The 15,838-nt window shown below is 39.5% G+C and overlaps 1 protein-coding gene across 1 annotated transcript in view; it reads right to left on the bottom strand.

Annotated features, from left to right (window-relative positions):
- The window catches only part of faf1 (Fas (TNFRSF6) associated factor 1), a 56,973-nt gene extending 42,721 nt beyond the window's left edge, over nt 1-14,252 (bottom strand). The window contains exons 1-7 of the mRNA XM_077585047.1: nt 13,957-14,252; nt 13,204-13,272; nt 11,985-12,031; nt 9,211-9,476; nt 9,035-9,126; nt 7,890-7,981; nt 634-739 (exon numbers count right to left, since the gene is read on the bottom strand). Of these exons, the coding sequence (XP_077441173.1) occupies nt 634-739; nt 7,890-7,981; nt 9,035-9,126; nt 9,211-9,476; nt 11,985-12,031; nt 13,204-13,272; nt 13,957-14,016 (732 nt within the window). The 5' untranslated portion in view covers nt 14,017-14,252. The remainder of the gene's footprint in view (nt 1-633; nt 740-7,889; nt 7,982-9,034; nt 9,127-9,210; nt 9,477-11,984; nt 12,032-13,203; nt 13,273-13,956) is intronic.
- Between the last annotated feature and the right edge of the window lie 1,586 nt (nt 14,253-15,838).

The following is a 15,838-nucleotide window of genomic DNA, read 5'->3' as shown; positions in this document are numbered from 1 at the left end:
TATTTATCTGTCTTCCTTGGTTATTTAATATTTATTGCTTTCTGGATACTTGTTAATTATTGAGTCTTAAGGTTTAAGTAGCAGAGTAGCTTGAAATTTTAAATGGGAGATGGGGGTGGGATTAAATACATTTTCTTCTTCCCACTCCCTTTCGGGCAGAATTGGACTTTATCCTTCTGTTGTTTAGTTGTTGTTTTTTTGCTATATGTGGAACCTGGCACTGACCATGTGCTTTGTTGTTGCCTGAAAAAAAAAATGAAATGAAATGAAATTATGTCCAAATCAAACAACGCTCAATCCTCCTCGAGTGCTACGACTTTTGAGAGTAAAAGTCACTTTACACGGAGGGTCGGGGAGAAAAGGGGGTTGTACTGGGCCACAGCTGCGAGAGTAATTATGTACTTGGAAATGTGATCATTCGTGATGAATAATGGATCGATGGTTGAGATAGACTAGCAATGTTCAGCAAATGGAACGAAAGCTGCGTGATGGGAAACCAGAGCAGCAGAATATTACGTATGCAAGAGTCCATGCATGCAAGGGGTGCATATTTAAAAGGGCCTCCTGATCTCTTGTGCACAAGTGCATGTTGGTGTGGATGTGCCCAAGTGCATGTGCTTTATTTCCACCTACCTCTTGTATGGTTCTAGAGCCTGGAAAGTTGAGGCTGTAGTCCCTCTGGGCCTCATGGTGACTGATGACCAGCAGGAAGTTCTGGTTTAATGAGTCTGGGAGAGAACTTGACAAAGAGAGAGACAGAAAGAGAAACGGTGACAGGAACATTAACTACACATAAAAGAGTAATGGAGAAAAAAATAATAATGATACATATAAACAGGGATGTGATTTGACCAAAGTGAAATTATCTGAAAATTTAGCCGGGGGTCTGGGGGCCACATTCAAAAACATTGGACTGCCTTTGCTTTTAAAAACTATCACTGAGAATATCATCATATCTAACTAATGTGATTACTAAGTTAACACATAAATAATGTTGAAGAGTTCAAATTTCATGAACAAATAATTGTATCATGTATCAACAAATGTCTTTGTTATAGCAGAAGATGTTATCTGTCGGAGTCATGTGCATACACAATGAACTACTAAAAAAAAAAAAAAAAGTTTTTTTTTTTGGGGGGGAGATTAAAAAAAAAGCGGAATTCCGCGAATTAGCGGAAAAATCACATCCCTGATATAAAGCAGAAAAGCCAGACATTGACAATTAAGTCGGAGGAAATTAAACTCCTCGTTCAGCGAATCAGCGGGAAGCAGGATTCAGTCATGTGACTCAGTGGCACGTTACAAGCAGAACACAACATTATTTCAAATAGACGACGCTCCTGTGTCATTGAATGATCTAATAGCAAGACGTGGGTCCAAGTACAGTAGCCTGGAGACGTTTCGGGTTTGACACAAAAATCGTCACCATGCAGAGCCAGTGTGCAGTCTAGCGACAAACATGTCTATTTTGATTTCTGTTTAAATTTTTGGGATCCAATTACACAAACCTGATTTGGGCATATTTTCCTGTAATTTATATACAGCCTGGACAACTTCAATGTGTTCATTGATAAAAAAATAAAATAAATTGCCATAGAACATTGTTGTGCAGAAGATGTATGATGCACTTTAAAAAATAAAAAAATAAATAAGAGCTATTGCTGGTCAAATGAGGTGATCAAAGATGAACACAAACAGAGCAACAAGTAAAAGGCAAGCTAAAACATGTTCATAATTGATACTGCTGCCTCTGGGGGCTCATCACCCACTTCACAGTTTATGTCCAAACAAGCCTGGCCAGAGCTTCACTCAGCACAGCAGGTTATTGCACCCACACAGTAACAGCATGGGGTCCTTCAATCAGCTTATTTGATAACCATACAGCTATATATAATGAACCGAGCCAAGGAAAGCAGTTATCACACCCTCAACCACAAGTCTAAAAATGGACTTAAAATTGTTTACAAAACATGAACGGGGCACCAATTTGGCGCAATTGTTTCAAGTACAGCGGTGCCTTGACTGAGTTGAATTATTTTCCTGGACCACGCTCGTAACTTAAAACACTTGAATCTCAAATCATCTTTCACCATTGAAATGAATGGAAATGTCATGAATCCGTTCTATCCTCACAAATCAAATTGTCACGTTTTCAATAATAACAAAACTTTGTGAACGCATGCAGCATTGTCCAAGGAAGAACCTTCTAATTTAAGTGGAGCTCCAAATTTCTTTTTTTTTTTCTTTTTTTAAGATTTCTTTCAACCATTGCCAAAGCTCCACAGTAAAAAAATAAAATAAACTGCCCGGGACTAAGACCACATTGAGGACTATGTAAGAAGTGTTTACCACATGACGGAGTACAATTTATTCAGCTCGGCCTTGGAGTACAATTTTGCAAGTGATTATCGAGGGCCTGAAGCAGTAGCCACAACGCAAAAGCGGACACTTTGTATGCCTCACGTGAAGGAAGAGGCGGTAAGGAATCAACTTTTGGAAGCTTCATTTACAATAAGCTGTGAGGTTAAGTAGCGTTTTGAGCAAACGCTGGGTCTGTGCGACTGAATATCAATGGGAGGCTTAAGGGCCGAGGCAGACACTTAATCAGGGCTCAGAACCCAAGGAGAGAGGAAGACTTGGGAGAAAGAGAAGGATGGGGAATTAATATGTAGCATACACATTAATTATGCAATCACACTCTTAATCTGAGCAGATCTGGACGAGCTTATGCTAACAGAAGCTCAAATTTACTGTAATGACAGCATATTTACATTGACTAAAAGTACGTAATCAATATGTAAATGTAATGTTTGTTGTAGCTAACCAGGGAAGATTGGAAATGTGTGGAGTGGGAAGGATGGATGCATATGCAATTGGGTTGCGCAGAAGGATGAGAGAGAGTTGTGTGCCGAACAGCAAGAGGGGGAGCAAGTGAGTAAGCATAACTGCTCGGGGTAGGGACACATAAATAAGGATCTAGCTAATATCATGATTATGTTTGGACACAATCCTGAGATACTGCTGGCAGGCAACCCGACTTCTAAATAGACAAGAGATCGAGGGTAAACTGACTGGAAGTGTTACTCTGTCCTTCCAGCAAAGAGGGAACATCTTACCAAGCGCCGATGGCAGACTGACGAGCCATTTGGTGTTTGCCCGGCTGGAGTTCTGTTCGAGATTTAGCTCGCGCATTGTGTTCTATGGTACAAATATAGTCACTTCAAATATCAAACACATAAATGGAACACCATTTGCAGTGACTCATTTTTTCCCATCACTCTGCCGGGGCCAGCTGCTTGTCACACCAGGTGTGAACTTAAATATCAACATTGTGATGAATTCATTTTTCCCCACCTTTGAGAAATTTGACTATCATGTCAAATTTGATTGAAATAGTATTTGTATTCATGACTTTATATTTCCTAGTTGCCAGGTCTTCAAGCAACGGACGCATTCACTACTCAGCAGCAACAGGCAGAAGGCACACTTAAATCAGGTCCAGCTAGTTCGATGCCCAAACAGGCTGCCAAATAAGTCAAAACATGAACAGAGGTCAAGGGTTTGTTGCGGCAACATTCTGAACTGAGTTCCTCAAGAATCAGTAGGTTAAGTTTCTTTTGTTTCGTAAAAGCTGGCGTGTGTATTTCATGGCCAGGAGGTTTAGGTTTATTGGGCCAATACCAGGCCTCATTTCAAGGTATCAGACTATCAAGTACGTGACAGCGGCCGATCCCAAATTGTGGCCATTTTACGATCAGGAACTAGAAATGAGAAATTAAAGAATAGAACATTGACATTAATTCCACACAATTTTAAGGGGAAATTTTATATTGGGATAAAAAAGTCTTTATAATTATGCGTTATTGTTTTGGGGGGGAAAGTACTACTGGTATTAGTACCTGGCATCATACCGGTGACTACTCAAGTGTGGAGTACTTGTACCTGTGTCGGTCTGAGAAAAAATATATACTTTCCCTAGCACCAAGCCCGAGGTACTTATTGGAATATATTTTCTTCTTGAATAAAACATTTCATTGTGAGGAACGCTCTCTGTAAATGTATGACCTTTGAAGTATTACAAAATTATCATTTTTTTCACCCCACAAGGTTGTAATATGGACGCCTAAATGTTTGCTTCTGCCTTCAGAGGCTTCTTTCATACTGAGCACATACACTCCCGTGACATTCTAGGTTGACTGGCGGCGTCTGAAGGTACTTGACATGGCATAAGGGTGCTGGGAGGAAAATGTCATTTAACTTTATAGACAGAGAAAATGGAGCAGTTAGCGGGAGGGGGGGGGAGAAGAGCGGGCTAAACAGATTGGTTTCATTCTGAGGTAAGCTCATCTCTGAGAGCTGCGAGTCCCCATGGCACAGAGCAGACTCTAGACCTTATTAAACTTGCACTGCCAAACACATGCACGCACACAATGTGGCATGTGCATATAAAGTACAAATACCCATACACACAATGTGGCAAATGCATCCTTCCCAACCTCCACTGGCACGTGCAAACAATGCATTTGAGTTTTCCGGCAAAAGCAAACCAAACGCCACTAAGGAGGAGGTCAGGAAGATTACACAAGATCTTCTTACCGCCTCCAATTTTTGCATCCACAACACAAAAGCAGGTTGCGAACCCATTCAGCCTCTGTTGTGTTTTGCTCGGCCATCGTGTCACGAAACAGCATGCTCGCTGTTAAATATGTTCCTTTTTACCCGGCCTGCTAGCTGTCCCTCGAAAGCGTCTGTGCGTCAACTGCATGTGCAATAAAACCCCACAAATCCTAATTAATCACTTTTGCAATTTAAAATTTCTTTGCCAGGTCAAATGAAAATAACCATTCGTTGGCAAACAGCCTCCAGGTGAGTTTGAGCTCAGAATAAACAGAGAGGAAAGCAAAGAGGCTCCGCTTGAAATATTTATCAGGCCTTCATCATTTATGCAAGAGATGAGCTCCTCCTCGACACCCGCTCTTATTCACCGACATCGCCGCGGAGAGCAGCCAACAGCTTATCATATCGCTAACTAAATAACTAGCGGAGATGGCTATGTGCTCACAGAATCTCCAAAAAGCCTTCAGATTTATTTCTAATCAAACAAAGAGAACTAAGAGTTTACTCAGCAGGATCGTAATGACACTGCAGCACTGTTTAATCAGCTCGCTTGGTTTAGACGTGTGCAGCGCGTGAGCCAAAGTCATTGCGTTGTGAAACAGAATTTCTAGTCAGCAAAAGACCACAAAAAAAATGAAGCTACAATATGGTGGGTACATTATGGACCTAATTCAGTAAGAGAGCAAGATAAATATTTAACCAGATGAAATTAGTTACGATTTTAGAAAACAGCAACCTTTCGTCTAACGGACATCAATATATTAAAGTGGAAGTCAACCTTAAACATTTCTTGACAATCATATGTTATATGTGACCTCAATTTGTGGAATATGAGTTAAGCAGCAAAATCCAGCCGTTTTTTATCCATCTCAGGGGGCGGCCATTTTGCCACTTGCTGTCGACTGAAGATGACCTCACAGTTGCTCAGGGCTCAGGCAACGGCTAATCACAACTCACCTGTTTTCTGAAGTTGCGCTGTGATTGGTTGTTACCTGAGACCTGAACAACATTGATGTCATCTTTAGTCGACAGCAAGTGGCAAAATGGCCGCCCCGAGATGGATAAAAATGGCTGGATTTTGCTGCTAAACTCATATCCCAATGACGCGATATTAACCAGAACACATTTTTAGACAAGTGGGGCTGCATATAACATATTGTCAAAAAAAAAAAAGGGGGTCGACTTCCCATTTAATAACGAGTGTGCCTTAAATACATTTTTTTTTTGCTATTTACCTTAATCCTATTGGGCCAACAGTGTGTGTATTTACTTTGGCTACCGTAGTGAAAAAGTTAATGATCTTAACGTGGATCATGTATTTACACGTGTGCAATTGAACTATATCATGCTGCCAAGTTGTTCTTGAAGTAAAGAGGTGTACCGGTACTTACAAACTTTAAGTTGAGGCGCTCTCCAGTATTCACTATACACACAAATTGTGTGTACTGGATATATTAACTGTGTGAGTAGTTTATTTTTTTTATTGCGAGCCAACAGCTTGTCTGGTCCCGCAGCAGGGTAAGACCCCGCCCCTTTGCTGAAATCAGTCACCTATCCTCCTGCTATATGACAGAAGGGTCATTATATCAGTACAAATTTATACACAAACACGTGTGTGCTCAGAGGGGGTGCCCCCCTCTTATATTCTGCCCCAACTGTCCTGCACCAAAATAGCTGCCACAGGATAATGAGCTCCCGACACCTAAAATGATATCGATGGCACTTGGAGAAAAGGCAAGGGTGCTGCTAAAAAGACACGGCGGTTAGCAAAGGAGTGAGATGATGACAAGAGGCAGATGCACGCGAGGGTGAGGGACCACCGGGGTGATGACGGCCACTTAGCTTTAACTAGCAGTCAAAGCGTTAACTGTGAAATGGCGCTCTGGTAGCTGTCAATCTAAAGTAAATGTAGAGGTTTAAGAACTTTCTTTTCGTTTTATAGCATTTGTGGTCAGTTTTAAAATGCTCAATATATGTTTATTACACTTTACATTTGTGTTACTCTACATCAGGGGTGGCCAAATTCAGTCCTTGAGCCTGTTTTCCATGTTTCTCTCCACTAACACACCTGATTCATGATCAGAATCGTTATCAGGCTTCTGCAAAGCTTGCTGATGAAGCGGATCATTAGATTCAGCTGTGCTGAAAGGAGGGAGAAATGGAAAACAGGCTGGATAGTGGCTCTCGAGGACCAAAAATTGACATTGGCAGTATGTATTAATTTGTTTTGCTGGGTAAGTACCCCAAAATTTCCAAGACAATAAGACAGTAAAACATCAAAAAGTATAATCCACAAAAAAAAAAAATCATAATAAAATTAGCAGTACAGTCAGTGGAAGCTCCAAAGTCAATCAACCCCAAAATGAAACAATTCAGAATTCAACCAAAATGTTCTGGAAAATGTTGCAAGGGTTCATCAAACAACTTCAAATGAAACCATCAGCTTTTTCATTGGCTACTGTGTGATAAGAGTCTACTCTACTGCTATAACATTAATAAATAATTTTGATCTAAAGAAAACACACAAAGTTATTATCAATGGCAATGATCGGCTTCAAATATTAGACTATAAAAATAAAAAATAAAACACTTCCAAGGTCATGCTTTCCAGAAATTGTCTTGGAACATTTTACAATACAATAAAGCTCTTTTTATCCTTTAATTAGTGTGAACTAAAGGGTAGATATTCTGCACAAGATGTTGTTTACCTGACACTGATGAAAGGACAATCATGCGTTCAGCTGCCAACAGTGATTGTATTACTGGCTGTACGTGTATGTGGCTTTACAGCAAGGTGCGTGACATTTTCGAGGGAAAGGTTGTTAATGCTGCCAGGCGTTCAAGTGAGATGAACGGACCAGAGCTGGATTAATGGAGCAATCCCACAAAATCTCAAGCACCACAAGTGCTGTTAAAAAAATGGACTGGACTGATAATGTGAGATATCTTTTATACATATATACACACTTTCTGAGAAGAGAGCCAGCAACAATGTCAGGTGGGAATATACAAAAAAAAAAGGAAATAAAACTATTATTTACACAAGATATTGTGAGACGTTGCTCTCAAAATGTCACAAGGAATGAGAGGAAATGAAAAGGAAGCGCTGGTCAAATGTCTCTTTAATAGACTGGCTTGCTGAATCCCTCTACTGGTAGTCATAGACTGCCACCTGCTGCACGTTCTCTGCTACTACACTGCTCTATGTCATGCCGGATGTGTTCCGCAAGGTTTGAAGGACCATTAATGAAAAGTCAATTGAAGTCAAATACCTGTTTTTGCTGGTGCTGGCGGTAGGGGCAATTTCGGGGGTCAGGACATACAGGCTGACGTTCCTTGGCAGGTGTAAACTTCGTAGCACCGTCTGAAGCAGAGAAACCACGTGTACAGAACAGAGTTATTATAGTTTGGGAATTTTCATGACCGTTTGTATTGCGGTTCTGTTATTATTAGTTTTAGTTATTTTAAAAATGCTTTGTTTTTAGTAAGTATTAGGTTTAGTTTTCTGTTTTGTTTTTAAAGTGTATTAATTGTGTGCAAGATTTTTTTATTTTTTTTTTTAAACACCATGGTAGACTTAAAAAAGTTACGTACTTCTTACCTAGCGTTGTGTTTCGGCTGAGTTAAATGAAAAAGCAGGCGTGGCTGGAGCCAAAAGTCAAACATGCAAAATTGCCACCTAGGAGTGATGTCGTCTGAAAGTGTTTTTCTATTGGCTGCTGCTAGATAATGTTAATTCTGTGCAATACACTTTCAAACATCCTCATTCTGGTAAATATAAAAAATAAAATCACATTTAAAATCAACCCCAAGGTTCATGTATGAAATTACTAAAGACAAAAACAAAGGACATTTAGTTAAGTTTTGTAAAAACAAAAATGTTTTGGGGAATTTTTGTTTTATTTATTTTGTTCGTTTTCGTTAACTACAATAACACCTTTGTGCAGAATGGTTGTGAGCTTGCTACAATACAAAATGTGGTCTGATTTGTTAAGATTTGAACTTGATCAAGCTTGCTTAGTGAACGAAATGGCAGGAAGGGGAGCATACTTGGAAATTGTAATTTATGGTTTCAATTTAGTTTTTGAAGTGTATAATCAAGTCTCTTTTTTAAAAGTAAAACATCTGAAAAAAAAAGCTAAAATAGTTGCCAATGATTTCCCATTTTGTTTAGATGTATTCAGCGCAGGGCAGTGCAGTATGACCTTAAAATCACTCACTGTGTTTTCTCATGTGGAGTTGTACAAGTGGTCGGGATAAACGTGGTGACCAAATCACCAAGATGGCAAACCTGTTTTTGCTTTTGCAAACTGGTGCTGTTCATACAGTGCATACTGTACATGCGTGAGTGAGAACTACATTTTGATTAGTGCCCAGGCCCCTTAGTGTGTTTCTTCATTAACAGGTCTAAACTTACACTGTCGGACACATCGCCACTCTTCCATCCTTTCAGCTGCATTTTGGAGACAGGAACTCCAAGCTCAGTCTCAAGGATTTGTTTGATTTCACCTGTGGTCCAGGACAAAAAAAATAAAAGTCTGTCACATTCTCTCTTGCTCATAGAGCATGCAGTATACTAGTGCTGCTACTCACCGACTGTGCTACCTTCCTCTAGAACCAGCTCAACGGTGCGTTGCCGGTACTCCACCCGAAAGTTGAGCATCCGAGGCAGGCGCTCTATGATGTGTCGGGAGGAAGGTGCGCTGGGACAAAACGTGGAAGCCAAGGAAGACAACGGAGAAGGGGACGAAGACAAAGAGGACTGCGAAGGAACTGCGCTTTCAGCTACTACGTCGGCAGCTTCTGATTGGCTGTGAGGTCCGTACATGCTGGCTGTGCTCGCATCACTTGGAAAGTTGCTGTCGCGGGGGTTAAACAGACCATCATGAGATACAGAGGGGCGGGGGAACCTCAATACATATGAGTGACTCCATTAAATACAAAGGCTGAGCATCAAGAATCATTTGGAGTTTTATTACACTGGGGTTAATGTCCAAAATAGTGATAGACCGATATGGGTTTTCCAGGGCCGATACTGATACAGATTATTTAGTAGTCAAGTAGACTGATAACCGATATGTCAAGCAAACATTCATTTGCAGTAAAAGAGAAAATATTGGCGTCAAAATTGAAAAATAAATAACCTTTTTCTTTTCATTTTAAACATATAAAGAATAGACAGCTTCGTTTAAAAATGACAACAAAACTTGCAGGGATTCTCCAAGGTCATCAGCATGCGTTAAACTAAATTAAAAACTAAGCAAGTAAATAGTTCTCTAAAGTTTTCTACTGTAAATAATGTTTTCCAAAATTTCAATATTATTTCTTAATTTTATCTTTTTAGATTAAACGAATAGGAAGCTCCCCTTGTCTGCATCAGCTTTTATTAAGTGGAAATTTAAATAAAAGCATCCATGAAAAGCTTCCTGTATCTCACTGAGCAAAAAATGCATGTGAAAATGCCAACGTAGCTAATTTGGGGGTTTGGGCAGGGTTTGTAAAAGGTTTCAAAAGACCTTCGCAGACAGTGAAAAATGATTTGAATATGTTCAAAAACGACTTTGCGACAAGTGAAAACTGTCTGTGAACATCTTACAAAACCTGATGAAAACAATTAATTTGCTACGTTAGCAAGCATTCACCGCTCAGTGAGATAAAAGCTTTATCGGCCTTCAGATGTGTAAAAAGGCCGATGCAAATATTTGTCAAAATGGCAAATAACCGATAATCGACTATTCCTGATCCAAAAACAATGTTTGATGGAGTTCAGGAGGTTCCCAAATGGCGATAATAGCATGTGAGCGTGTCTACCACAGACAAACTCTCCCAGCGAGGTTTTGTCGGCTTTTTTTTCCCAACCATCTTACAGAAGAGAATACATGGGAAAGGAAGTGTATTGTGAAACAGGAGCGCTTGTGTAGCCACCAACTGGCTCCACTTCAAGATACTTTCGAGGTTGTGAACCGGCCAATGGTTGTCGCGCTCCTTCCAGTGCCAGCCACTTAAGTAAATGCGCTGCTTGCTGGTCGCACTGCCAGCCAGCATCCATTCACGGCAGTTGAGTCCCTTTAGAAATAATCCCATGGCCCGAGGGCCTGAACCACGCTGCAGCGCATGCATACACACTAGAGCTGTGAATACAACACAATGCAATAGGACAAAGTGGGTTCAGATGGGCTTTGGGCTTTCATGAGTGTCAGCTAACCGTATATGGGAGTGTGAAGGGTACAAAAAAATCTTTTAGGTTTGGAAACTGTGCGCAATGCCAATTTTAAGATGAAAGTGTCCTTGAAAAGGGTATTGTGCATTACACATCAAGTTCATTTCAAAGTCATTGTGACATGTAAAGGAAAGGGAAATCTATTCAAAATCTGTTTGGCAAATTCATACAGGGTTGTCCTAACAACTTTTTTATATATATGTATATAAAACATATACTACATTTTTATATTTCGTATTGATTGATTAACCCTAATAAAATGTCTTAATTCCTATGGGATAATGAATGTGAAATTTGAACAAACAAAGAGGTTGGCGTTCCGAAATGAGTGTTTTCAGGTTTCCTTCTGCATAGTGATATCTATTTTGAGTAGGGATGGGCAAGTATCATTACCAGGTCTCGGTATATTTCAAGATAGCGGTACTCGTGGCAGTGGCCGATAACACTATCAGCAGCCATCTTATGTCTGTTTTACGATCCGGAACTAGAAATTAGAATAAAAAATTAAATGCTATATTGGGATATAGAGGTCAGTCTTTAACATTATTTGTATTTTTTTTGGGTGGGGGGGATTTGATGTATCAAAAGTACTAATAGTATCGGTACTTGATATCAGTGAGTATTAAGAGTTGAGTACTCGTACTGGTCTGGGAAAAAAAAAAAAAGTATCGAACATACCTAAATTTGAGTACCATCTCATCATGGACACAGAAAAATTATACAAATCCATATTGAGGGTTATGATAATTAAAAAAAAAAAAGGTCACCAAGTTGTACCAGTGAAGATTTACACCAAATTTCATCAAATTTTTTTGTGTCCAGTTACATACAAAGGCTAACAGAAGCAAACATGCTGCCCCTTATTTTTCTTGAAAGATGTTTAGTTACTACTGCGTGACTAGCGCGATGACGTATATTCACTTCATGTCACTTATTATTCTTCAGTGCCTCACACGGCCACGCCCTGAGCAACTAAGCAAATATGTCTGGGGCATCTCTCCGTGACAACGCTGATTTCATGCTCAACTGTGTAGCCTTCGAGACGACACCAACAGTATGTGGCCCAAGTGTGCGCGCGGTCATGTAGCATTAGACTATCAGATGCCGTTCCCTTTTGACAGTGACTGTGTAGAATCTGGCTTCTTACCTTTGCAAGATGCCATTCTCCTGCGGTATCACTCCATTGATGGCTGCCTGTAATAACAAAGAAAAAAAGATGCGACCCTGAGTCACGACAGCCCTAATTAAATCGTGTTTTATAGTTTGGGCTAATCAAAGGTGAGTGCAACACTTTGTGCACTGTAATAAGAGAGATCAGAGTAACATAACAGATTTAGCTCGCTTAGATATGCCTTTGTTGGAGAACAATTGAGCAGAATGGGCCCGAACACTCACTGTACATCACTTTGCAACAAAAGGCAAAATAAAAGCCGGCCGGTGCTTGTTGGTGTTGCGTAACAAGTAACCAAATCAAGTCTGATCACTTCATGAGTCATCGGATCACATAGTTCAAGTCTCGGTTCCACCGCAGTTTTTTGACAGGGTTTAAGGGGAAACGTTGGATTTAACCTCTAACATTCCTATTATCACATTGGCATGGAGACAGTAGAGTGGGAAAATGCTGTTGTTTGGAAAGCAATAAATGAACTGGTTGATTTTTGCTGTGTCGTCTTGTGATTAAAGAAGAGAGACATCAGTGTCTGTTGGCTATTGCAATGTCAGCTCTGCTTTTAAACGTCTGAATACAATAACAAAAATACATCCAGCCCTTCCCCCACTACAACTCACAAAAGCACATTTGTTTGGTCAAGTGTTTAAAAAAAAAAAAGTGCAAGTCATCACTTTCATAGGTGCAGCGCATGTGCAAGCTGGACTCAATGCTGCCCACTTTCAACTCCTGCCAGCTTTGGGATAAATACACACAGTGCGCTTCCTAAATGTTTTCCGTACTAACGTTTCTTTTTTTTCTTTTGTTATTACCTCCACCAAGGAAGTCATGTTGACAACAGAGCCTGTGCTGGTGCATCAATAATCATAATAAACATCTTATGTCCACAAGTATGGCTTTTCGATTTGTGACAAATTATTTAGATACATCCAGGCTTGACAGTTTACCAATACCACTTTGTGGCATTTTTAGTACAGTCTTGCCATATATTCACTCCATTCTATCTCATACTGAGTTGTCCAAAACCTGGAAAGGCAAATGATTTCAGAACACCGCAAATGTCCGGATCCTTTATCAACTAAAATAACCATGACATAATAATCTTGTATCGAAGGTTATTCTGTAGTGGACTTTTTTTTGTCAAATGGTGATTGGGACCTGTGGGTCACACAGCCAAGCCTACGGATAATGAACTTACCACTAAATCCCAGTTATTAAGCTCTAACAGGGTGATTGCCTCTGCAATGTTGTCGATTCCAGTGCACGCCTGTGAGTAGGGAAGAAAAAAACAGGGGAATGAGTGACATTGTGCATGGGTTAATATATAGCCTACATTTTATAGCCCTGATATTCTATTTTAAGAGTAAAACACTGTTTATTTGTGGCACCTTTCTACCAATATTATGCTAATTAAAAGCGGCACATTTATACTTGTAAAACAGAAAGGTGATTTGAACAACCATGCTTTGAACGTTTATCATAGAGCAGTTTAATGCATTGTTACTGGACTATTGTATTTGACTCGTGACATATGCGGCGACCCCAGTCTCCCTTCAAAGTGAATCATTCTGTAAGAACACATTCATCGTGATGTTCGGTGTGTGACGGGGGGTAAACATGGCAACAGTTAACAGCTATGAGGAGCAAAACAGCTCCACTTTCACACCAAAGAAAATCACCAGCCAAGCTAACTAGTAAAAAGCCACATCAAAGTCACTTGATCCAAGTGTTTAGGCGAGCACATTTCGCTCGGTTGTTGTTGACGATCCAACGAGAGCTCTATGCTAATAACAGCCTTCAGTTAGCAAGCTGTCAGTTGGTTAGCTCGTTGTGTTAGCCGCAGAGAGAAAACAGCCCCGGCCCGACAGAGCCGTCCATGAAGCCGCACGGGTGGACAGCACCGCACATTGACATAAACACACTCGGACACGCGTCGTTTGTGTAGACAGACCTGAAAGTCCGCCAGGATCATCTCCCTGTCCAGGTTGCCGTCGCCGCTGTCGGAGGCCATGGCGATGACTGGCTAAAAGCAACGCTTCTTCCACGGGCTCTCGTCGCTTCCCCGCAGCGCAGGAGAATACTGAATGTGAATAAAATACTCGACTTAGACGTGAGGACCCGTTTGGAGGCGTGCGACAAGAAAATATTGAGCTAAACTGGGATGGAACAGCTTCAGGCAGTCATTCTACAAAGTAGCGTTACAATTCGACGCTTTACGGCAACTGACGTAAACGAGTAACAAATGCTGCAAATACAGCGGAGAACGTGATACATTGCAAGGCTGTAAAGACACCAAAGTTATTGTTCGATTCTGAATCACTGATCGACACACGATTCACTTTAATAAATAATAATAAAGGACAAATATTACTTGGCTTATAAACCACCATCATGACCAACGTGAAAATACAAAATAGTAAACAGTAGCATAGAAGTACTATCAAAGAACAAGACTGAAGTTGTATTCCTTAAAGCATATTAATATTAATATAATATTAATATTATTGTGCAGCAAAATGAACATTAACAAAGCAAGAAGGGAAAGTTACGTTTAAAAATAAATAAATAATCTGTATCTTCTATCTGCCCCCACTAGTCTAAATTGAGCTATTCATGGTATTATGATTAATATTGCGTTGGTAAAATAAGAATTAATCAGAAAGATATACTCTTTTTCATCCAGCAAAAGGTGCACCGATTTTGACATTCTGCAGCCGCCTGCTGATGACAGAAATTCACATTAAAGATTGAGCGTCACGTGACCAAAGATCAAATTAGCTATCAGTTTTTCTAGCAACAACAATGTTTTGCGATATTATGAATCAGAGAAGACAATTATCCTAAATATCCTAAATATCCGAGAACATGCTGCACTGAATTTCTGTGGTAAGTGGTTGAGAAGAATGAAGCCTGTGACTATATAGCTTGTTTTTCAAACCTAAGCACATCAGACTAGCAAAACCTTGAATCTACCTCCCCAGCAAGCATTTGTTCAAAAAAAAATGTCATATTATGGCAAAATTATATTGTACGGAAGCGTATTGCATTCACTTGAAAAAAAAAAAGTCCTGTTTTTCTGACTAATTTTTTGGGGGAAGCGTTGTTTTTTTGAAAAATTTTTCCCCTGTTTTTTTAAATACTTTTTTTTTCTGTTTTTTTAAATATTTTTTCCCTCTGTTTTTCTGAATAATTTTTTTCAGTTTTTTTAAATATTTGTTTTCCTCTGTTTTTCTGAATAATTTTTTTCTGTTTTTTAAAATAATTTTTTCCTCTGTTTTTCTGAATATTTTTTTTTCTGTGTTTTTAAATAATTTTTTTCCTCTGTTTTTCTGAATATTTTTTTCTCCTTTTTTTCTGAATATTTTTTTTTTTCAGAATATTTTTTGGGAAAAATTTTTTTTCAGTAAAACTGAAAAAAATATTCAGAAAAACAGAAAGAAAAAAAATACTCAAAAAAAACAAAGCAACACAAAAAAAATAGTCAGAAAAACAAGAAAGAAAAAAAATTGCTCAAAAAAACAAAGCAACCCAAAAAAATTAGTCAGAAAAACAGGAGGGTTTTTTTTCCCAAGTGAATGCAATACGCTTCCGTAATATTGTATTGTTTGTATTCAAATAGTTGGTTTTATTTATTTTATTTTTTTTTATTATTTTCTCCTATCAAACCTGCTAAAGGTTGTGTCGTCTTTATAGCGACTGGAATTCAGTGCCGGCCAAAACCAGTAGAGGGAGGCAGACTACAAGGAAAACTAATCGACAGCACCACACTTGACACCACACACGCTGGTTAAAAAGGGAAAAAAAAGGAGTGCCTCTGTCGTCTTGATCGTGCG

The sequence above is a fragment of the Vanacampus margaritifer genome, chromosome 13, assembly GCF_051991255.1.
Source record: "Vanacampus margaritifer isolate UIUO_Vmar chromosome 13, RoL_Vmar_1.0, whole genome shotgun sequence".
Classification (NCBI taxonomy): Eukaryota; Metazoa; Chordata; class Actinopteri; order Syngnathiformes; family Syngnathidae; genus Vanacampus; species Vanacampus margaritifer.
The sequence above is the reverse complement of the archived record's forward strand: the minus strand, read 5'-3'. Positions and strand labels throughout refer to the sequence as shown.